Source organism: Dama dama, chromosome 2, assembly GCF_033118175.1.
Source record: "Dama dama isolate Ldn47 chromosome 2, ASM3311817v1, whole genome shotgun sequence".
NCBI classification, from domain to species: Eukaryota; Metazoa; Chordata; class Mammalia; order Artiodactyla; family Cervidae; genus Dama; species Dama dama.
Window position 1 is genome coordinate 28,421,897 of NC_083682.1, and position 24,351 is coordinate 28,446,247.

The 24,351-nt window shown below is 35.4% G+C and overlaps 1 protein-coding gene across 1 annotated transcript in view; it reads left to right on the plus strand.

Annotated features, from left to right (window-relative positions):
* The window catches only part of SLC17A6 (solute carrier family 17 member 6), a 37,835-nt gene extending 13,715 nt beyond the window's left edge, over nt 1–24,120 (plus strand). Inside the window, exons 4-12 of the mRNA XM_061158445.1 lie at nt 8,967–9,081; nt 10,158–10,245; nt 10,751–10,837; nt 14,189–14,331; nt 18,193–18,342; nt 21,590–21,722; nt 22,122–22,232; nt 22,880–23,007; nt 23,785–24,120. Of these exons, the coding sequence (XP_061014428.1) occupies nt 8,967–9,081; nt 10,158–10,245; nt 10,751–10,837; nt 14,189–14,331; nt 18,193–18,342; nt 21,590–21,722; nt 22,122–22,232; nt 22,880–23,007; nt 23,785–24,120 (1,291 nt within the window). The remainder of the gene's footprint in view (nt 1–8,966; nt 9,082–10,157; nt 10,246–10,750; nt 10,838–14,188; nt 14,332–18,192; nt 18,343–21,589; nt 21,723–22,121; nt 22,233–22,879; nt 23,008–23,784) is intronic.
* The last annotated feature ends 231 nt before the right edge of the window (nt 24,121–24,351 follow it).

The window sequence follows — 24,351 nt, forward strand, 5'->3', positions numbered from 1 at the left end:
AGCTTTTCAATCAATGTGAGGTAGATCATTCAGGTGTAAAGTTTCTTCTTCTCCCTAAATAGTACAAACAGTATATTTGTATTGGAGGTGGGAAGAAAGGGGATATGAAATATAAATTGTCTTCATAATTGCCTTTGTTCTCCATTTCAAGAGGCAGATGCCAATTGCAATTAGAATTAAACAAATTAATAAATATACATATAACTAAACTTTTTATATATCATCATTCTTCCTTACAGCAACTCTATCAGGCAGACATTCTTATGTATTGAAAGACATTGTGTTACTGATCAGAGAACTGAACAGAATAGCAGAGGAACTTTCCCAAAGATCACTACCTGGTAAAAGGAAGACAAGTCTTTTGATCAGAGGATAAACTTGAAAAACAGATGATGGTGGGTATTATTTTCAAATGCAGTTGTGTGTCAAAGTAGAGACTAGTGCTAGGCAAATAAAACATACAAGAATAGTAAACGTTTCTTAGTACATAATCTATTTACTATTTCTTCAGCTTCTTTATGTTCAATGCTTTTACTTGTTTGTTTTTGTGACATCAAGCCAAACAAAAATGATGACTGTCAAGCATGATACAACAAGCACAACTACATTAAATACTGATAAATAGAGAAATTCTTTAGGAGGGCAGTGTATCACCTCTGAAACATTACCACCTAATTTGATTTTGAAAGCAGAGCTTAAAGACAGTCATTTCAGAAGCTGAAATGAAGATGTGCTGAATAGAAAGTGTAACGGCCGTTGATTTTAGTATATCCCACAGTGTTGTTTGGAAGACTGAAGGATGAGGCCGGACTGGGCCACGCACTTGCTATTTCAAGTGCAGATTTATCCAGAGGAATATTCTCAATTCTACTAGTCCAGAACTACTATCCTGCAGTTATTCTAGGGAGTAACTCAGCTTTCTAGGATTGTTAGAATACCCCAGAGCAGTAGCTTGTGCCCATTAAAGACTCAAGAACAAATAAATGGTCAATTGATCTTAAAGGCTATTGGGATAAAGAAGGCTCAAGGAAGAAAGACTTGTCATCACCTACATAGAGGGAAGGGAAGATATCACTTCCCTGGATTTAAAATCTTTATACAAAAGGAGCTGGTGATTGTTTCTTAAGCACATGCCACATGCAAAGTATTCTGCTACCATCTAGGAATTTGAAGAAATAAAAGACGTGGACTGTGGTGTCCAAGAGACACAAATAATGTGGAGAATCTTGGGTTAAGTCTTTTGAAAGTGATCTACAGTGCTTTAGAAATATCTGAGAGAGACAGTTGGAAAAGAAAAGTGTGTATGTGTGTGCGTGTGTGTGTGTATGGTGGGTAGGTATTGAAGGCAAGTGTGTAGAGGATACCAAGATAAGTAAAACTGATCTGAAGAAGACTGTCAGTTTTGTTTGCTTGTTTCCTGTCAGATATTTAAAATAGGCTGTTGAGGCACAGATTGACGGGCTGATGTATTTCAGTCCACACTATGTGCCCTCAGAATGGGAGCTAAGATTCAGGCACTTTAAGCTTCTAGAATTTCAGGATGATACAGGACAACTTTGAATCCATGGTCACAGGAATAGCATTATTAATTAGAGCAAAAACATTCTGGAGGAAAAAGACAGACAATAACAGTTCTCTGGAGAACTCTGTTGAATATTAGGGAGTTTCTATATCATGATAGCTGATATTATAAACCACTTACTGTTAACCAGATACTGTCTCCTTTCATAATTGATTCATTTAATCTTCATGATAATCCCTTAAAGTATGAAGATACATTATCTCCACTTAACAAATGAAGGTTAGGCTTAGAGAATTCAGGTAGTAACAACTGCACAAGATCAGATCTAGTAAGAAATTAGAGTTGGAAGTTAAATTCATACAGTGTAACCATAGAACGTGTATTCTTAACTAATGTTATGTCCTACTTTTTATATGTTCTGAAGAAAAATATGGCAGTCACTCGATCAGTTTGGTTAATGAAGTGAAGTGAAGTGAAAATCAGTCATGCCCGACTCTTTGAGACCCCATGGACTATACAGACCATGGAATTCTCTAGGCCAGAATACTGGAGTAGGTAGCCTTTCCCTTCTCCAGGGTTTCACTTCACCCTTGCTGTTCTCCTCTATAGTAAAAGGTAAGGCTCTTATTTCAGCTGTGACAAGCTCTGTTCTCTCTGGGCCTTTCCCTTGCCCCAGATCTGTCTATTTTGTGAAGGCTGGGGGGAATATCTAGCATAATACTGCTAAATCAGTTATTCTCATATCAAGAAAAGCAACATCAACACCACCATGGTACACGTTAGAAATACAAACTCTCAGGCACCACGCCAAGCTAGGAAATCAAAAGCTCTGGCCCAGCCCTCTGTGTTTGAACACGCTCCCTAAAGTGATGTTCATACATGAGGAACTCTGGAAATCATAGTGCTAAACTATGTTACATTCCAGAACTTTTTTTCCATACTCAGTTTTCCTATTTCTTTGACTTCTTTTCTGAAGCTTAGATTTTGTTCAGAGAAGGACAAAACCCTCCCCAAATGAGCTCTCTATTTAACTACTTACTTCAAATCAAACTACTAGGTATACATTAAATGTTACAAGGATGTAAAACACATCGCAGGAAATATAGGCATTAGTTTATAATGACTTGGCATGAATTTTAGTCTATAGAATATTTAATCCCTATGTTGTACACCTGAAACTAGTATAATGTTGTAAGTCAACTGCACTAAATAAATAAGCAGACAAACCATAGGAGGGACAGAATAGAATTCTTCTCTCACTCCCCACTGCAGTGATCATTCATCATTCAATAACATTTTGGTCTTTCAGAGTTTTTGTTATTTTATCTGCTGCTGTTGGCACTATTAGGGCTAGTTTCTGTTCTGCCACTATTGAAGTACAATATAGCTTAGGGGTTAAGTACTTAGAATCTACAACCAGACTGAGTCATTATAAGACATAGTTCTCCACTTAAAGTGCCTATGTGACTTCAGCAACTTATGTAACTCACCGGGACTTGGTTATTTTATCCATGAAATGAGAATGGTACTGGTAGTCCTCTAATATAGTTGTTAGTTTAAAATGAGAATCTGGAATAGGGCCTGGCACACAACTAGCACGATACCATTGACTGTGATTATTTCTCCCTGACTGACTCACATTTATGGATTTATTTTTACGTGCCAGGCACCAGTCTAAGCCTTTTAGGTATATTGTTTCATTTAGCCTCACAACAACCCTATGAAGTGTGATAGACTAATACAATCATTGATCAACTCCTAACACCTTTTATTTTATTTTTTCTCCTAACACCTTTTAAATGCTTAGGATATGTCAGACGTTCTTCTGGGTCTTTAACTGGTAATAAATCATAGGTTCTATAAATATCCCTGTTTTGTAGATGAGGATTGAAGCATAGAGAATAAAGTGCACTGTTCAAGATCACTCAAGTAGTAAGTGACAGAAATGGACTTTGAATCTAAGATGCCTGGCCTTAGTACACATAATCTAGACCATTACATTCCTTTATATAGACAAGAAATCAGAAACCTAATGAAGTTAAGTAACTTTCCAGTCACATAGTTATTAACCAGCAAAGCTAGAATCTTACAAAAATTTCTGTACAATATTGATGGCACCTTTTTTTCCTCTCCCACTTTAGTGACTTTGACCACTTTACTGCAAGCCTTCCTCTTATCTGAACTTACTTGCATGCTTCTCACCTTCTGTCTCCCTGACTTCATCATTTCCTACCCCCTCAATTTCAGTAAGCTTTTCATGTTTACTTAACTTCAGGGGCATAATTGCATTCCCTCTGTGGTCACCCTAAACTCTACCATCTCCAAGATGCCATGGACTTATGATTTCTTCTCTTGCCTTCCCTGTTGTCTCTACACCTACTTAAACCCTCGTTACAATTTCCCTGTTCATCGTCTCACTCCTAATGTTCTTCTACTCACGTGTATCACTATGTTCAGCCATTTTCAATTCTGCCTTTGTTTGGATATGTAATGTAATCTCTTCCATGTTTTGAAACTTTGCTGATTCATTTCCTCTTTGGAATGTCTTCATCCTTTTTCATATTAATCTTCCAAAACACAACTTTAAAGTTCCCTCCTGAAGGACTTGTTTCCTTGTCATGCCAGCTGGAATGGACTTTTCCCTCCTTTGCTTTCCATGTGCACTCCTGTTATGGCCTTTAGTGTATGTTGTTTTTTGGCTGGTTATCTTTCTTTTGCTCTTCTACTACACATAGAGCATCTTTGTCTTTTTCTAGGTGCCTAGTTGCATCATGTGGGCTCTCCTGGTGGGTCAGCAGTAAAGAATCTGCCTGCCAATGCAGGAGACGCAGATTTGATCCTGGGGTTGGGAAGATCCCCTGGAGAAGGAAATGGTAACCCACTCCAGTATCTTGCCTGGGAAATCTCATGGACAGAAGAGCCAGGTGGGCTGCAGGCCATGGGGTCCCAAAGAGTCAGACACGATTTAGCCACTAAACAACAATAACAACAAGTTGCATCTTGTAGATAAAAGAGCAGAGATTTACAGAGGTTAGACTTACTCTCCATGTCAGAGAGTTTGGAATTCAGATATCAGCTCTATTGCTTGCTTTTTTCTCTTACAAAGTCTGTCTGTAGTCTCTGATTTGTAAAATGAAAGTAAAGTATAACTCAGAGTTGTTGTGAGGATTAAATGAATTAATATAGGTGGAGAAAGTATAGTAAGTGCTCTGTAAATTTTGGCTCCCTTTTCCTCCTCAACATAGTACCCTAAATATAGTCTCATAGAGGTTTGGAGTGTGAAAGCATAAATCAATGTTGAATGAAGTGGCTGTCTCAATTTTTACTATCTGTAGTACATTAAGAAAAATGTAAAGACTTTCCATATTGGTCAAGAATTTTGATAATCATAATTTTAATTACTTGGATATTGATTTAGATATCATTTTCATAAAATTAGAAAAAAAACAGATTCTGAAAAGTTTTATGAATTATATTCTTAAATAGTTAGAAAAAGTCAATCCACTTTTATAATGCAATGGCCACTAATAATAAAAAGGATGGCTAAACAAATTAAGAAAATTAAAACTAGGAAGCATTTAGAAAAGTCACATATTATATAATTAGAAACACTATTCAGGGTAAGATGGAAAATAAACATTGAAAGTAATCTACTGACATTTTTAATCTCAGGAATAGTGTGATTTCAAGTAACTTTGTGAAGATGAGTATTTAAATTTGCAATTAAATTCTGAAACACATTACTGACTGTTTATTATGTGCACAATTAGATGTAAATCCCAGCAGCAAAACCCAGTTGGAATTATATAGACTAGATTTGAAGCAAGATCCCTCTACTTAGAGCTGCTTAACAACTTGGGCAAGTGATATCACTTACTTACTTCATCTAGAAAATGGGTATATTAATAATGCCATGTCATTGGGTTGTTAGATTTTTGGTATGTGAAGTATAAGCATGATGTCTCACCAGTTGAATAACCACTCATAAAATTTAGTTCTGACTACAATATGAGTTGAGTAACAAATAGTTCATGATTGATTCAGCTTTACTGGCAGATGATTTTGTCCCTCAAGGGATATTTTGTGATTTCTGGGGACATTTTTGGTTGTCACCGTCTGAAGGCATGTGCTACTGGCATCTCGTGCATAAAGGTCGAGGTGCTGTTTACATCATCATACAATGCACAGGAATACATCCCACAATAAAGAATTTTACTCATCTCAGAATATCAAGTGTGGAGGTTGAGAAACCCTAAACTAAAAAAAGATAAAATTAATCTCTCTCCAGTTTATCTAGAGATAGCAGTGTTTTAAACTCTTTCAAATAGGCAGAAAGAAACTGATGATTGAAAGCTATAAAATAAATGCCATGCATCATTCTTTCAAAATAAGTATTAGAAAAGAAGACATATATTAGATAAGCCTGTTAAAAAAACATATATATATATATACACACACACACATACATATATATATATATTTGCAAACCTTAGCATGCACATGCAAAATTATCACCTGGACTGCTTATTACAACAGATTTCCAGGCTTCACTCTTAGCACATTCTGTTTTGGAAAGTCTGGAGTAAGAAGTCTGCATTTTTAATAAGCACTCCAGGGAATTCTAATGCATCTGGTTCATGGACAACAGTTTGAAGGAATTCTTCCAAAGAGCTGAATGGGGTAGTTGGATGTATAACTCATGTAAACACTTTTGAAACTCCTTTAGCATTATGTAGCTCTGGTTCTCTTTATCCTTGATGTCTTAAGTAGCCTCAGTCTCATTTTTATTGAGCATGATAAGGAAAGTAAGATGGAGCTACAAAAACAACAGTAGTTTTCCAATATACAGAAACCTACCCATAAACCCAAACCTCCTGTATCATCTTCTCTCTCTGCTTTCACCCTTTCTGGCACACAGGTTCAACATTCAAACTCGCAGAACAGGGGAAAGACATTGGCTTTGGGGATTGGGTCCCATTTACCACTAGGTCCAGGAAACTTGCTACATACACTCCCTTGTATCTAGTTCTTCTCATCCTAAAGGAAACCTCCAAAATGTTCTGGAGTTTCCACATAAGAGCATGTGGATTTCAGTCTTGAGATAGGTGAAAATTCAACTGAAAACAATGAAGGGTAAAAATACATTTTTGATCAATTTTAATAACAATTTTGAGTTTTTATATTTTAAAGACAGGATATGGGATTTTTGTATTTAATTTCTGGAAAATAAATCCATAGTTGGCAGAAGTTTAATATCGCCTGGCATTTTAATGGGGATAATCATTTCTAGAAATAAAAAGTTTCTATTTTGTGCCACACATTTAGGAAATAAGTTACTCTGACTCAGAGCCAAAGATACCTATTCAGGAAACAGCACAGAGGAAGAACAGAAGAGAATATTCACCTCTTGAGTGACTGTTTACCTCGGTGAAGAGAAGCCATTGAGGACAGGTGGATTATTGAGCTATAGCAAGTAAACAAAACTTTGTGGCCCAGTCTATGATTCATAGAAAAAAGCTGATCCACTTCAGCCCTTCATAAAGTCTTTTCTCAAATTCAGTAGCAGATTAATAACGATCAAGGCTCTTTCAGAAACTCATGTCTTTAACAGTTATATTTAAATATGCTCCTAGAAAAATGAGAACTTCTATGATGCAGCCAATTTTGACTGAAGTCAAGGTTCAATGTTTGCCTTGAAAAAAATTTCTGAGAACACACAGCTTAGCTCACTAAAGATAATGTGTCCTCAAATTTCTCTGCAAGACAAATTTCTAAAGTTACCTGGTTAAGGGGATATTTCTCTTGCTTCAGTTCAGTTCAGTTGCTCAGTCATGTCCAACTCTTTGCGACCCCGTGAACCGCAGCATGCCAGGCCTCCCTGTCCATCACCAACTCCCAGAGTCCACCCAAACACATGTCCATTGAGTCGGTGATGCCATCCAACCATCTTATCCTCTGTCGTCCACTTCTCCTCCTGCCTTCAGTCTTTCCCAGCATCAGGGTCTTTACGAAAGATTTTTTTGGTTAATAATGGAATATAATTTTTACTTGTAGATGGATAAATGTGTTAGCAATTCTATTTTGAATTGTTTATATGTATGCAAAGAGATGTGTACTCAAAACCCCTCCACTCAACCACCTACACAGAAAAAAAAAAAAAAACCTGAGGTAGATATATGAAGTGTTAATTATTTCTATTTTAAAAATATGTCCTATGGGAGCTGCTCATGAGATCTGGGGAGCATTTACATATGATTCCCTTCATAAAATTTTATGAACGGTGTTATAATTTCCATACGTCAAGGCATCACGCTAGACACAACTCTGTTTAGGCACTTACTATTTCTTCAGCAGCTGTCCAGTGAGTATCTCCTATGTATCAGGCACTGTGGTAGGCATTAGGGATACAACAGTGTATCTGAAAAGCAAGCTCTTGCCCTTCAGCAGCTTACATTGTAGAAGATTTATAGACTCAAACCATATACAGTGCTTGATTAACTATTTACAATTTGTAGTTATATCTATGAAGAAAGTGACTAAAATTAAGTATAAACAGATTTATTTAGTTTAGTTCAGTCGCTCAGTTGTGTCTGACTCTGAGACCCCATGGACTGCAGCACACCATGCTTCCCTGTCCATCACCAACTCCTGGAGCTTGCTCAAACTCATATCCACCAAGTCGGTGATGCCATCTAACTACCTCATTCTCTGTCGTCCCCTTCTCCTCCTGCCTGCAGTCTTTCCCAGCATCAGGGTCTTTTCCAAGGAGACAGTTCTTCACATCAGGTGGCCAAAGGATTGGAGTTTCAGCTTCAGCATCAGTCCTTCCAATGAATATTCAGGACTGATTTCCTTTAGGATGGACTGGTTGGATCTTCTTGCAGTCCAAGGGACTCTCAAGAGTCTTCTCCAACACCACAGTTCAAAAGCATCAATTCTTCGGCACTCAACTTTCTTTATAGCCCAACTCTCACATCCATACATGACTACTGGGAAAACCATAGCTTTGACTAGATGGACCTTTGTTGCCAAAGTAATGTCTCTGCTTTTTAACATGCTATCTAGGTTGGTCATAGCTTTTCTTCCAAGGAGCAAATGTCTTTTAATTTCATGGCTGCAGTCACCATCTGCAGTGATTTTGGAGCCCCCCCCAAAATAAAGCCTCTCACTGTTTCCATTGTTTCCCCATCTATTTGCCATGAATTGATGGGACAAGATGCCATGATCTTCATATTTTGAAATTTGAGTTTTGTGCTTCAAATAATGTAGCAGTGCAAGATAGTCCAATATCTATTTGCAATGGCTAGCCAATCCAGTTCAGAACATTCTTATTCTTTTAGAAAGAAAAAAACAAAAACCAAAACAAAACACAGTCTATCTTGAAATTGCTTGTAATTAACTTGATCTGAGAAATGTAGATCTGTTAACTCCTTTTATTTTTCAGGGTTTTCGGAGCTGCCATACTTCTTACCTCTACCCTGAATATGTTAATCCCATCAGCAGCCAGAGTGCATTATGGGTGTGTCATCTTTGTTAGGATACTGCAGGGACTTGTTGAGGTATGGAACTACAGGATGACATCATTTTAAGGTTGGCATGCTGATAAGAATCAGAAGATTATCTTTGTTTTGACCTACAAATACATTGTATTGGGTTGTGTCTACATGGTGCTAAAAAAATTGGAAAAGTTAGAAATCAAGTATCTTTAAATGATGAAAAACTACCACTGTGACTGTTTATCCCACTTCTTTAGAACTGAGTGATATTGAAGTGTTTAGTGACTGACTTTAAAAAAAAAAAGAGCAGGTGTTTTTGTTAATGTGCTGTGATAAAAATTTTGAGCCCATCCTCCGAATTTAATACATTTGGAGAGTTTTATAACAAGTCCCTGTTGGCTTTACATCATGATCTGAATTTTCACTAAAAAAAAAAAAAAAAATTTCATCAAATGTACTCTGTGGGCATCAACTCTAGTGATTGAATTTTGCTCCATCAACCTGTAGCGTTTGAAAGAATATCATTTAAAACTTGAGAATGACATACCCTTTCTCTTTCTGTGAAATACAGTGGCAGTAGATAAGTCAGATAAAGTATTAAAGCACTGAAAACAGTTTCCTGTCTTTCCAAAAAGAAAGAAAAAATGATAGGATCAAACCAATAAAAAAAAAAAAAAGAATATTTTAAAGATTTTAAATTTTAGACGCTAATTTCAGGAAGTATAACAACCTTCAAGGATCTAAGCTGCACCTTCTTCTGTAGGGGATTCCTTTTATTTGGGAATCACTAAGTTTAACCCCTTACAAAAATGTCTCTCAAATTGTTCAGAATTGCAGATGAACTGAATAATAGAGGATCTTTTCTTTGGCCTTAATCAGAAGAAAATTGAGGTAAAAGGAAGTTTTTGAAGGGTGGGGATAATTTGAACAAGTGACTAAAAAGATGTCATGTCTTACCTGGTCTGGGCTGAAAGTTTTTAAAATGGAATTTTATGGAATCAGCAAAGAAAGGCCTCACATGGCAACTGGGGACCCTGTGCCCATTCTAAGAAAACAGCATCACATCAGAGAAGTGAATGGACTCATTTTCCTATGTTCCAAGATTCTAAACAGCGCTGATATATCTCTTTCCATCACAGGGTGTCACCTACCCAGCATGTCATGGGATATGGAGCAAATGGGCTCCCCCTTTAGAGAGGAGTCGGTTGGCAACCACCTCCTTTTGTGGTGCGTATTATGTGCAGATACAGTTATGTGCATAAACGCTTAGGAACAACTTTTGTAAGAATTAGAAGTTGGTAAAACTCACCTGTAAAACCAGTTGAGGTGTGTTTGTATGTGTACATGAGGAAAGGTTTTTGACCCACCATTTCAATTTCTTTAATTATATTTGGTCTACTCAAATCTTTTACTCCCTCTTACATGTATTTTTCTGGGAGTTTATTCATTTATTCTGGATTTTCAAATATATTCACTAATTATTTTTATTTTAGTTTTAGAATTTGTTTTTTATTATAGTGTTGTACTATTTTTATATCTCTGGCTTGGGTGTGTAGGTTATATTCACTTGTGTAGTCTTGTACTGCTGGATATGTGAAGTATATGGATAAGAGTGCATATACATCCAAGTGTGCAAGGATGTGTTTGTAAGATCCAGCCAAGGAAAATGAGATGAAGTCAAGAATTTCTATTGACTTCACTTACCTTTCTCTCATTTTCTCTTCTACTTTAGGTTCCTATGCTGGAGCTGTGATTGCAATGCCTTTAGCTGGCATTCTTGTGCAGTATACTGGCTGGTCTTCCGTATTCTATGTCTATGGTATGTTGCATTTCCTTACAATAGAGTTAAAAGAAATGTGCACAAACTAAAGCAGTGTGATAGATCAATGAATATACTTCTGTGTTTACTCATTATTGTTATTTCATTGATTCTTTTCTTTATAATCTAAGATCAAGGGGAATATTCTATCTCTGTGATTTTCTCTGCAGTTATTTATTATTTTTAAAAGCAATCACATTGCTAATGGAAACTTTGTAATGTACAGTATGTGTCGCCCTTGATTATGAAAACTTTAAATTAGCTCTTGATTCAAAGCTGATTAAAAGGAAGAAGCTAGGCAGTACCAACTTCTCTTTTTGATTCTTGCTTTCTTGGTCATTTCCCTGATTCAATTTCCTTGAGACTCAATAGGGTAGGAAGCTGAAAGGCCATATTAGTGTTAATGCAAACATTCAATCTTGTGATGAAATATTAGCAGTCACTGCAGGGGCAGCACATTTTAGTCCACATTTCTCCAGAATTAAAGAAGATTCAGCCCCCAAGTGGAAATAAGAATGACAGGAAGCCCAAAGTCCAAACTCCCTTTCTATTCACTTTCTAACCAGAATATGGAACCTTACTTCTTGAAAGTATCCCATAGTCTCTCGCTAAGATACACTTTTTTAATAAAAAGGAAAGAAGAAAGGTAAGACATCTGGATTCCAACTGATGTCACTGATTAGTACCAGTTTCAGACATGGGCAGGAGAATCTGAAAGATTAATGAAGTCATGTGGGAGAATAGAACAGAATTTGGCTGCTTCCAAATGTGCTATGATCCATTTTCATTTTGAAATGGTCTCATCAAAGCAAATTCTTATATTTGTAGAATATAAATAGTGGAGGATCTTATCCTGGTTCAAAAGCCATGGTTGGGTTTTGGATTCATGAATACCCTAAATGGTGAGCTATATATGCAGTTGAACATATTTTTGTTTTCTAGAGAAATATTTTTAACAGATTTTAATCCATAGCTTTTGTTTAATTTTATTTTAAAGCCCATAATTCAAAGATATTTAAAGCACTTATGTACGCGGTATATAGTAAAGTTGGTATGGCCATCCATTAAATTCTCTGATTTGTGCCTTAGTCCATTATTTAATTGACAATGTGATGTGACTTTAAGAATATGAATTCTCCATAAAGGACCCAAGAAAACCTACCTCATTATTTCAAGTTATATCTCATTTAATACTTATCATTGAATGGCTTCCCAGGTGGCACCGCGGTAAAGAACCAGCCTGTTAATGCAGGAGACATAAGAGATGTGGGTTCAATCCCTGAGTCAGGAAGATCCTCTGCAGGAGGGCATGGCAACCCACTCCAGCTTTCTTGCCTGGAGAATCCCATGGACAGCGGAGCCTGGTGGGCTACCGTCCATAGGGTCGCAGAGTCGTACACAATGACTGAAGTGACTTAACACGCATGCACAATCTGAAAATATAAAAATAATAGTACTTGCTTACTTGCTGTATATGACAAAAGATTGGTCTTTGAGCCACACATTCAATACTCGTTTTTTAAAAATTAACGAGATGAGACCCATATGGCAGCTTAAGTTTTAAAAAGATAATGCATATACTTCAATTAGCTGAGTGTCTAGCACTTCAGATGTATTCAGTTAGTGGAAATTATAATTATGACTCAATTACAAGAGTTCTCATTTATTGAGTGCTTATCTTGTGCCATCCACTATACTAGTTTCTTTACGTTTTGCCTTCTTTAACTTCTGTTTGCAAAAATCTTATTAAAAAATGAATTACCTCATTTGGCAGTAGAGATTTTCAGAGATTTAGTTACTGATTAGAAGATGTAGCTAATAAGTGACACAGCTGCGATTTGAATATGGGAGAACCATATTCCACAACCGCTACACTCTACCAAATTGTCACACACCATCTGATTCCAAATTGTGTTTGCTATCACATTTAGTAATTAAAAGGGCACAGTACATCAGAAGTTATGATATTAACAAGCACTTAGAGACTGACTAGCCCCCCACCAAAAAAAAAAAAAAAAAAAACAGTACTATAGCGATCAGGGATTAGATTGCTACCCAGGGGAGAAATAGAACAGGATGAGGAAAAAATGAAATGGCCAGTTGATGAGAATCAGGATACATTATGTGACTTTTTTCTGCTACTGATGCTTGAGATTTATATTGCACAGTAGGGGCATATTTTAATGGTGCAAGTGCTAAATAAAGGGATGAAATAGAACTTGCAGTAGCATGTTTATTGTATTGGAATTTATAACTTTCATCTGTCCAGACAATGATCAATAGGAAATAGTATATGCTGTGGTATACAGTCACATAAACTGTTAGATATTACCACATTAATTACAGAAGCCCATTTTTCATGTACAGTATCTATTCAGGCTAAAATATTCTTCTGAATATTGAAAGTGAAAGTCACTCAGTTGTGTCCAACTCTTTGCGACACTATGGACTAGTTCATGGACTTGTCCAAGCCAGAATACTGGAGTGGGTAGCCTTTCCCTTCTCCAGGGGAACTTCCCAACCCAAGGATTGAACTCAAGTATGCCTCATTGCCAGCGGATTCTTTACCAGCTGAATCACAAGGGAAGCCCACCAATACTGGAGTGGGTAACCTATCCCTTCTCCAGGGAATCTTCCCAACCCAGGAACTAAACTGGGGTCTCCTGCATTGCAGGCCAGTTCTTTACCAACTGAACTATGAGAGAAGCCCAGGAATATTCTTCTAGATTTTATTTAACAGTCTGTTTAATAGATCTGGGAATTCCATGGACAGAGGAGCCTAGTCGGCTATCATCTATGGGGTTGCAAAGAGTCGGACATGACTGAGCAACTAACACATTGCTAGATCTGAAAGTGCTAACAGGAGAGGGGAAAAAGCATTCCTTTTCCCTGGAAATGCAGACCACTACCCATATTAAAGACAGACACAAATAAAAGGATTTAGTCCCAGCAAAATTTTTTGAGGACAGGAATTTTCTCCTGTTTATCATATTTCTCTCATTCAGCAGAGTACCCGGAAAAGGAACTGTTCAGTAAATATTTGTTGAATGTACAAACATGTTCCAAACTATACCATTCAATAATTATTTATTGTGAGTTTCCTGTGTTTCAGCATTGTTTAACAATGACAAAGATTAAATTACAGCACCAGTCTTCAGATTGCATGAAGTCTAGTGACAAAAGACAAATAGAGATGGCTAGATTCATTTGGAGATGCATAAGCTCAAATTCACATTTTATCATCCTATCACAAGATTACTGTAGTTTTATCACAGCTACTGACTGTTAAACGGAAATAGTTAGGGGAGTATGCCTTTACTTGACTTCCTCCTTTTGAACTCTTACTTTCAGGAAGCTTTGGAATGATCTGGTACATGTTTTGGCTTTTGGTGTCCTACGAGAGTCCTGCAAAACATCCTACTATTACAGATGAAGAACGTAGGTACATAGAAGAAAGCATTGGAGAGAGTGCAAATCTTTTAGGTGCAATGGAAGTAAGAACTTTATTATGGTGTATATTCCTATTCTTGTTCTCCATCTCACCTCTCTTCGACCAAGCAGATTGTTTTATGTGTCCCTATTCAGCAAAACTAATTTGGTATCAGTCATGATTGATTTTTTTTTTTAACTCCATGCATATTCCCTGACTTAGAAATGATTGCGCCTTCTTCCATCTATGATTTCTTTTTTTCTTTAACTTTTCTTAAGCACCTTCAAATTTTAACTGGACCATAGCTATAATACTGTAGCTGTAAACCTCAGTAAATTTTTAAAAATAGCTCAACATAGCTAATTGAAACAAAATTCAACCAATATTTGTTAAATTTAGATTACAGGAAATGTCAAATCACCTAACACAGTCATGAAAGGAGATATTTTTACTCATTGAATATTCTAAATCTAGGTTTTATACATGTGTATTTCTACACAATTTAGTAAATACTAAAACATTAGCATGCCAACCATAGGTAGCTAATCTGAAAAATATTCTTAATAATAACCCTTTTATTGATAAAATATTACCATTTTTAGGATTATCATATGAAGATAAAGTGTTATAATGTAAAGCCTTTTTCTGATTATAATTTAGTTTCTTGGGCAGGATTTGCTGACAGAAAGAAATGCAGTTCTATAAGAGTAATACAAATATTTTAGTACACATATTAATACATCATAAATAGCAACCAATGAATACTCATCTGATGCTATAAAAATAAAATATAACCCTTAAGCAAAAATATTGTAGACAGTTTCGGTAATTCAGGACCTAATCAACTCAATTTCTTTATGCTAAGAGTTGAAAGTTATGGTGCATTGGTTGAGGAACCAGTATCTCTTATGCATTATGCTTCCCCCAACTTCAGTTGTATTTGATTTTAGCTCTGATTCTCTACTGCATTTGTTAGGAAAGGCCTGTCCCTGACATCTCATTCTAGGAAAAAAGGTCTGTCACCCATTGTTGCTGAGGGCATCTTGGCCTTTAATGAATAAGAAAATGCCATATTGGGTAACATTCGAAATTAAGCCAGTACTTAAAAAAAAAAAATCTTACATTGTAGTTGTTCCATTAGCTAAATATGCTGGCATTAGAATGCTCCCCTTCCTGTTTTCTTCTGTAAATAGACTGACAATTTTTTTTCTGATGGTAGCTACTCAAGAAACAAGTGATGATGTGGGGGTGGATTCATACTTAGCTTCAAGTTCTAGTCCAAAATATTCTGATTAGCCCATATCATCATTGATAAAATATGCTTCTTTTATTTACCAGTTCTTGAGAGATTGTGTATTGAGGTGAGGTGTATATTTTTTTTAAAACAGCAAGAAATTTAGTCTAAGTAAAAACCAATTTCTGGAAATGACTCAAAAGAGAGTAATCAGTAGATTGAGAAAACAGTATAGGCAAGCTCAAACTCCCCATTTCTTAGATCTTATTGTTTTTCTAAACACAATGTTTTACTTCTTACTGGTTTTTTCTGTTTACTTTCCTGAAGAAAATTTAAAAATGAGATCAAGTGGGAATAGACCTTGTATTTTAGTTATTTTTAACTTTTATTGTGATCAAGTTCAACATATAACAGAAAGAATAAGTAACAGGAATATCCATATATCCACTGCATAGAAACAAAAGTTTTTAACATCTTGCCTTATTTATTTCACTTTTCTTTTTGTTGAACAATTTTAAAGTAAATGAGATATCATAATATTTTACCCACAAATATATGCTTTTCTAGAAAAATAATATTCTCCTTTATAATCTAAGTACTTTCATCATACCTAACTCAACTAAAAGTAATTCTCTATCCAATTCTAGATCATATTGAAATTTCAGATGCCCAGTTCAATCCTAATATCTAATCAATATTCACGTCTTTTGTAGCCATTGTTTGTGGAGTTTGGATCAGATTAAGGATCACATATTGTAGTTGATTCTTATGTCTTTTAAATCTATTATTTTTCTCTACAAAATAATTAAATATGCAAACAGAAAAGTGCAAAAATCATAAGCAAATAACTTGCTGAATTTTTACAAACTAAATACACCTATGAAGCAAACAACCAGTTCAGTAAATAGAATTTTATCAAAATACTATAAGCCCCACTACCAGCCATCAACAATTTTTTAAGAGAGATGACTAGACACTTTCTCTTACATTTGAAGAAGTGCTTTGTGGCCTGAAGAAAAAGTACTTAATGAAGATGATCCTTGTATAAATTAAAAACAACACCTTCTCAGCAAGAAAAAGTTATTTTTCTTCTTAAAATTTTCTGAAGTTATTACTTATTAAAATACAGTGCTATAATAGATGTTCCTGTATTTGGTCATTTTTATTATCTTTGAAATAATTATATTCATTTGGCACCATTTTTCTAGAACTTATCAGGAAAAAATTCTTTTGAGCTTGCACTTTTTGAATCCCTCTATGATGGTGTCACTAGAAACTTTTAGCTAAAGCCAAAATACTCACTATTTATTATTAAGACAGGTTTTTGTTTTTTAATTTGTTCCCTGTGATCACCACAATGTATTTCCCATTATATCGCTTTAAAGTGATCTGTAAAAAGTTTCATTAGATTCACAACCACTGCTAGTAATTATGAGGCTCTACACCCAGCAATAATGACTAAATCTTGTAAAAAAAACTGTTTGCCACCTCTTTTACTAACTTATCAGGTTGAGAATCCAAGACAGGGCTTCCCTGGTGGCTCAGAGGGAAAGAATTCACCTGCCAATACAGGAGACACGGATTCGATCCCTGATCCGGGAAGATCCTGCGTGCTGAGGAGCAGCTAAGCTCACAGTCCTCACCCAGAGAAGCCGTCTCAATGAGAAGCCCGTCCACTACAGCTAGAGAAGGCCCTACTCATCACAACTAGAGAAAGCCTGCGCAACAACGAAGACCCAGAACAGCCTAAATAAACAAATAACCTTAAAATAAACAAAGCCAAAATAAATAGATAATACTAAAAAAAAATCCAAAACTAGTGATAAACATTTATATTAGACGATTGTTCCTTCACCAAAGAGTATTTCTGTGTTCAAAATAAAGAATTGAGAAAGTGTTTGAAACTATGAGAAATTTTTTAAGGTGTAGAAATAGTAGTCTTGAGGGAAGATAATTGCTTTGTATTTGGGCATACACAGCATCCTTAAATATACTGGGTGTAATTTTTTAATGAGTGTCATAAGCAAAGCCAATCATATTTAAGTTAATTTGAATGTCTTGCATATCATAAATAGCTAGTTATGGTGTGCTGGATGGCCAAATGCTTAACCCAGATGTATACGATGTGAATTTTAAAGAGTCTTGCACTTTTGTGTCACAGAATTTATACTGATATCCATTGGCTAACAAGAGAATTTGTAGTTAGGTAATGTTATTATTAACTTTTGATGGGGTCTAGAATACTGCACATTCTTCTTATTTTCTTCTCCTAACTGCATTGAATTTTCAGCATTTTAAATAAAATATGTCAGATACCAATGAGGTCATTGATTTGGCAGCGAGTTTTAGCGGAGGCCTGATCTATCACTGCCAAAACAAAATAAAACAAAAATCTTGGAAACTAGTGTCTATGCATTTGGAATTACTTTTTGAGAAAAATAGAATCTTATATATTTCTAAAACTGAAACAACTTAATCAGAAGGAGAGCCATATCTTCTTTTCTTCTTCCAACAATTATTTATGCAGCTAAGGTTAACTGGACTGTTGGCAATGAACAACTCACCACCTCTTGCCTATCTCCTACTCATGCTTATGCACACACATCCTAAAAATGCAAAAGTATCTATGATTCTCATTTAAGTTAGGAAATATTTAAAGTGATCACAATGGCTCTTTTTTTGGAATTTCAGAAATTCAAGACTCCATGGAGAAAATTTTTTACATCTATGCCAGTCTATGCAATAATTGTTGCAAACTTCTGCAGAAGCTGGACTTTTTATTTATTGCTTATTAGTCAGCCAGCATATTTTGAGGAAGTTTTTGGATTTGAAATCAGCAAGGTATGTAAAAGTTATTCTTCTTTAAATAGAACATTACTTTTGTACTTTAGTGACTATTAAGTTCCTTTGCCAATATTTTATCTCCTAAATTTTATCTTGAAAGTTAGAATTACAAATGAATTCTAGTAAACAAAGACTAAGGTAGGCATCTGAGTGCCTACTACATTTAAATACCTGCTAAAACTGCTGCTGGGATATAAACAAAACAGACCTAGTCTTTGCCCTCACAGAATTTACCTCTTGGTCGGGACGGGCAACAACATAGCCTTTTTCTTGTAAACAAGCATAATTCCCTTTAAGTTTCAGGTCAAAGGCAATACATCAGTGAACAAAAGAAAATTTCATTTAAATGGAATTGTATTTACATAATTATCAATCTAACTCTGCTTCAACACCCTCAGAAATCTGTCTGGCTAAAAGATTTGAGGATAGCAAAAATATCTGAAAACATTCTTGTATCTTATTTATCCAGTTTAATCATTTGGCAAGCATTTGTTGAACATGATATGTGAAGATTTATGTGTTATATTGAGAAATAAAAATGTGGTTCCTCAAGTGTTCACAGCTTGGTGGTGTAGACAAAAATAAAACATTTCCAACTACAGCACAGCATGCTCAATGCTACAGGCATTTATTTGTAGGTATGAAAATATAATCATTTGAAGATTCTTGTAAGGCTTAAATGAACATAAAATACTACAATATATTGAACTTTACAAGGTCTTCTTATATTCATGAATAACCTGTATGGTCAACCAACTGAATAACTATCATCATTTCTATTGAAATGAGGGAGAAACAGAAGCTAGGGAAAGTATTTAAATTATCAAAGGCCAAGCTAACAATAAGCGACAGAATTAAGTTTAAGCCCATATCCTTCGATTTATGTTTCAATTCCCTTTACTATGCCATTCAAATTCAGGAAAACCATAATTCGTTTCAACATGAAGCAAGTATTTGCTCAATGCCACCTCTGTGCCAAGGGCTTTGCTGAATACATTTGTCTGCATTGGTCATGGACTTGCCATTTCTCTTCATGTCATTACATAAGTCCAGCTGGGCTCGCTATTCATACTATGCCTCTTTGAATGACTATCTGAGGCCTGAAACTGAAGAATACCCGAGTTTAGGAGTAGCTATTCTGAGAGCTCTTTTATAATCCCTGTTTCTAAGCAACTGCTTCCTCCATGCCTGAGAAGAATGACTGCTTTAGACAGGGCTCTTCTCTCTGGAGCTGATCAAACATTGCAGGGTAGCCTTTGGGAGCTCTGAGAGGTGTTATATGTCTCAACAAAGGCTGCTGGAGGTGTGAGTCCATTTTCACAATCTAGGACAAGTATGACACTGAGAGGCTATTAATAAAGTCAGGTCTCATCGGGGAGAGTGAGGGAGCCAACTGATGTTAATGAAACCGTGTGATCATTCTGGCCCCTAGCTCCAATTAACAGAAAATGCCCAAGTAAATGATATTTTGCAAAACCTAAATATAATCACCATCTATGTTGATCTAATTCACTTATTATATTTTAATTACAATTTTGATAAATTCTACACATACACATTGGCCTGAAGATTTTGATTATACTGGTTTAAAAAAATGACTGACTTATCTAAAGTATGTGAAAAGGAGATGATGGAGGCAATAAAACATGAGGTTTGGATCCAGGCTGACATGGTCCTAAATCCAAGCTCCACAAGAGAGTATTGATACATAACCTTGGTTCTGTTCTTGAATAATTGTCTCCTCAGTTTTCTGACCTGTAAATAAGTGTTAAGACTGTCTTTCACCACAGTGCATTAAGTAGAGTTCTCTGTGCTATATAGTAACACAATATTGTAAAGCAACTATACCCCAATAAAAATTAATTTTAAAAAAAGACCATGCTTCAGAAACGCAGGGAATTTTAAGTCAACTAAAGTATACTATTTATACAGAGGATTGTTTTAATAAACCTTAATTAAACTGAGTATCCTACAGGTAAAATCACAAATGCAATGACTTTTTCATATGTGTGTATAGATATACACACAGACACACACATATAGAGTCTCAGCCTATACTCATATATGAAACTTCTCAACCTCTTGAGAATGGCATAATCCTTTTAAGTCATAGTTTCTTCATCACTGCAATGAAGATAATAATATTAAAAGTTTCTGTTTGGAGTGAAAGAAAGAATAAAATTGCTTGGATATTTAAGCTATTTAGAGTTATTTAATATCTCAGTTAGTTATTAATCATCCCAAGTCCATGATCGTGACACCACAGTATACAGCATTGTAAAATAAAACAGAATCTTTTCTTAATCCTTCAGTAATCTAGTTTGAAAGGACACATTTATACAAATAATGAACATTTATCTAGTATTTACTATCTTCTAGGAATTGTTCTTCAAAGTATGCTTAGTAAAAATCTTCCTTATATATTGATGTATATGAAATTTACTAAGTCCATATGTGTGGTAATACACAATAAAAATACATTTTATTCACAATTTCTGCCCCCATGATGCCCAGAGGACAGTGTTTTACACATAATTGTTGATCAAAAAAATGTTTGTTGAATTGATGCTGGCAGGTTAGGTTTTAGATTGGGCCATTTAGTATGAAATTAGTTCAGAAACTAAGTATGCTATGTGACAGTGTAACCAAATATTGGTATTTGACATGGAAAATGCCTAAAACTGAGAATTGATCTGTATCTTTTGAGCTCTTAATCTATAGAAACTAAATATAAAACTCATAAGAAATATATATTTAACATGCAAATAAGGTTTTATCTTTATTATGAATTAAAAACAAATTTTAAAATAGTCTCTTCAAGGTTTGTCAAATGTATTTATCTTCTCTCTGATTCTGTCTCTCTCTCTCTTTTCCTCTGTTGCTAATGATGAATTTCTACAAACATATTTAAGACTATAAAATAAACACATAAATGTGAATCATTCTGTGATAAAATTCAGGATAGTTTACTCAGAAACTCAAGATTTACTGACTCATAGCAGAAGAGAAGTGTTATCTTCTAGAAGAGAAAAAAGAATCAAAGTAAATTTACTTAGCTTTTCTCATTTATTCTGTGGAAGTTATTGCTTACTCTGAGAATGAGTAAGTGGTCATTTACAGACAGTAGTTTTTCCTTCCTTTGTCCATAAAGAGCTTACAAGACCATTAAATCGCCCACATTACTTATTTCTCTCCTTTTTGTTTTTCTACTTTGGTATTTCTCTCCTTCTTGTTTTTCATCAAGGTTGGCATGCTATCTGCTGTTCCACACTTAGTAATGACAATTATTGTACCTATTGGAGGGCAGATTGCAGATTTTCTAAGAAGCAAGCAAATTCTTTCAACTACTACAGTAAGGAAGATCATGAATTGTGGTGGTAAGTATGTTAAGGACATGTTTTTACTTCACAAAGTTCGAATCGACATGAATCAACTTTTTCTATGCATATCACCTATGCTATTAAATTTGAACCTTCAATGTTCATTCAGAATCAGTCTCCCATCTTCAAATATTCATAACTTCTAGTTTTAGATAATTGCATAACTAACTTGATCCTTCCCACTATTGAAACTGAAGGTTGTTTTTGTTGTTTTTCTTAAAACACAAAGAAGGCTTCAGTAACTTCTGTGAATAAATTACTGTTATTATTATTTTGAAGATAGAATCCCTGCAGTGTTTTGCTAGGTCAAATAAGCGTGTTCATTTTTAATAGTTTTGACTCAGTGGAAACTTTTACATAAATTTCTGAAGTATTTTCATATGTCTGTTTCTGAAGGCTTTGGCATGGAGGCAACGCTGCTTCTGGTTGTTGGTTATTCTCACACTAGAGGGGTAGCAATCTCATTCTTGGTACTTGCAGTGGGATTCAGTGGATTTGCTATTTCTGGTAAGATACTTTTTAAAAAAATATGCTTGTAACATTCCAATTTTTGCTAGTGATAAAAAGAAATTTATATTCTACTTTCCTCTTTAACATTTTGATGGTTGAGAAAGTTTACTCAATATATTTCCACTGGAAAATAACAACAATGAAAGTAGCTCAGACAGTAAAGCATCTGCCTGCAATGCAGGAGACCTGGGTTCGATCCCTGGGTCGGGAAGATCCCCTGGAGAAGGAAATGGCAGCCCACTTCAGTATTCTTGCCTGGAGAATTCCATGGACAGAGGAGCCTAGTGTGCTATCGTCTATAGTGTCGCAAAGGGTCAGACATGACAGAGCAACTAACACACTGGGATTTGTTACTATTCACTACTTACTTACTCCCTGCTTATCTTTTTTTTTTTTTTTTTTTTAATGAGCATCTTCTCTTCTCTATGGAGTAAATATCACGTGTTAAGTATTGGATAACAAATCATACCTCTTTCTATTCTCATTATATCCCTGAGCTAAATTATCAAAAATAGTTATTAAGCACATGCTATGAACCTGGTGTCTTTTAAGGAGGTTGGTGAGGGTGGTGGAGGATATTCTGTAGTCACCTACTTCTGCAAGGTTTGGGATTCTCTGAGTCACATCTTCTGTGTGTATTTCAGGTTTCAATGTCAACCACTTGGATATTGCTCCAAGATATGCCAGTATCTTAATGGGCATTTCGAATGGTGTTGGCACATTGTCAGGAATGGTTTGCCCTATTATTGTTGGTGCAATGACAAAGAATAAGGTAAGACAGAGCAAGAAATGTTTATTTGTAGAATATTCTCTCTCATGATTAGGAAAAGCATCTGTATGTGTTCTTTGGCATTCTGCCTGTGGTCCAGTCACCACATCTCTGAGTAGAGGAGATAACAGGCTCAGAAGAGAATCTCTTTCTGAACTCTGAGGAAGCCTGCTTCTCCAACCAATAAAGGTTATACTTTCAACACCTTCTAATATTTCTGGTATCCCTGGTGTGGCGAAACAACAACATCCTAGCTCATTTGAATAGACAAATGGAAATCTTCTCAGCTTTATTTGTCAACATCAATTTAAACTTATCTATAGTAATTGATGGACGAATATTGCTATCAGTATTTGTCTTAATAGGTAGAGTTTCTAAATTAGGGCTTCTCTGATGGCAAGACTATTGTTATCAGTATTTGTCTTTGTAGGTAGACCTTTTAAATTATGGTTTGCCAAAAGGAAATAAAAAGAAGTGGGAGAAAAAAAACTAAGTAACTCAATAGAATTGAAAGAGAGATTATGACTATTTACAAAATTAGCTGACCATAGATATCTTTGAAGTTCTATTTCAGAACTTTAAATTAAAAAGTTTTGAATAATGAAAGTCACAGTATTACAGAACATTTCTCTCACGGTGTTTGTTTAATATAATCAGAACAAGGGTTTCCCCTGAAGATAGCATTTTAGGAAACGCTTAACGGTGGAACATTCAGAGAAGATGTTAGGCTTTTCAAACCCAGGGAGTTTGTTCTCACAGTGCCACTTTTTGTCACTGCAGTCACGTGAAGAGTGGCAGTATGTCTTCCTGATCGCTGCCCTAGTCCACTATGGTGGCGTTATATTTTATGCAATATTCGCCTCAGGAGAGAAGCAACCCTGGGCAGACCCTGAGGAAACAAGTGAAGAAAAATGTGGATTTATCCATGAAGATGAGCTCGATGAAGAAACAGGGGACATTACTCAAAATTATATAAATTACGGTACCACCAAGTCTTACGGGGCCACAACACAGGCCAATGGAGGTTGGCCTAATGGTTGGGAAAAGAAAGAGGAATTTGTACAAGAAGACGTACAAGAGTCATACAACTATAAGGACAGAGATGATTATTCATAACAAAGCTAATTGCTGGATTTATTTTTAGTGTTTGTGATTAAATTAATTGTGATTGCACAAAAATTTTACAAGATGTGGTGTAAACATGTACACATATCAACCAGGCAAGTCTTGCTGTAAAAATGAAATCAAAACAAACTCATGAAGTTACCATCAAGTGCAATCTATAGAAGTTGTGAGATTCCATCATTTCCATTCAAGTCATCCATTCTTGCATTTGTGATTTAAAGG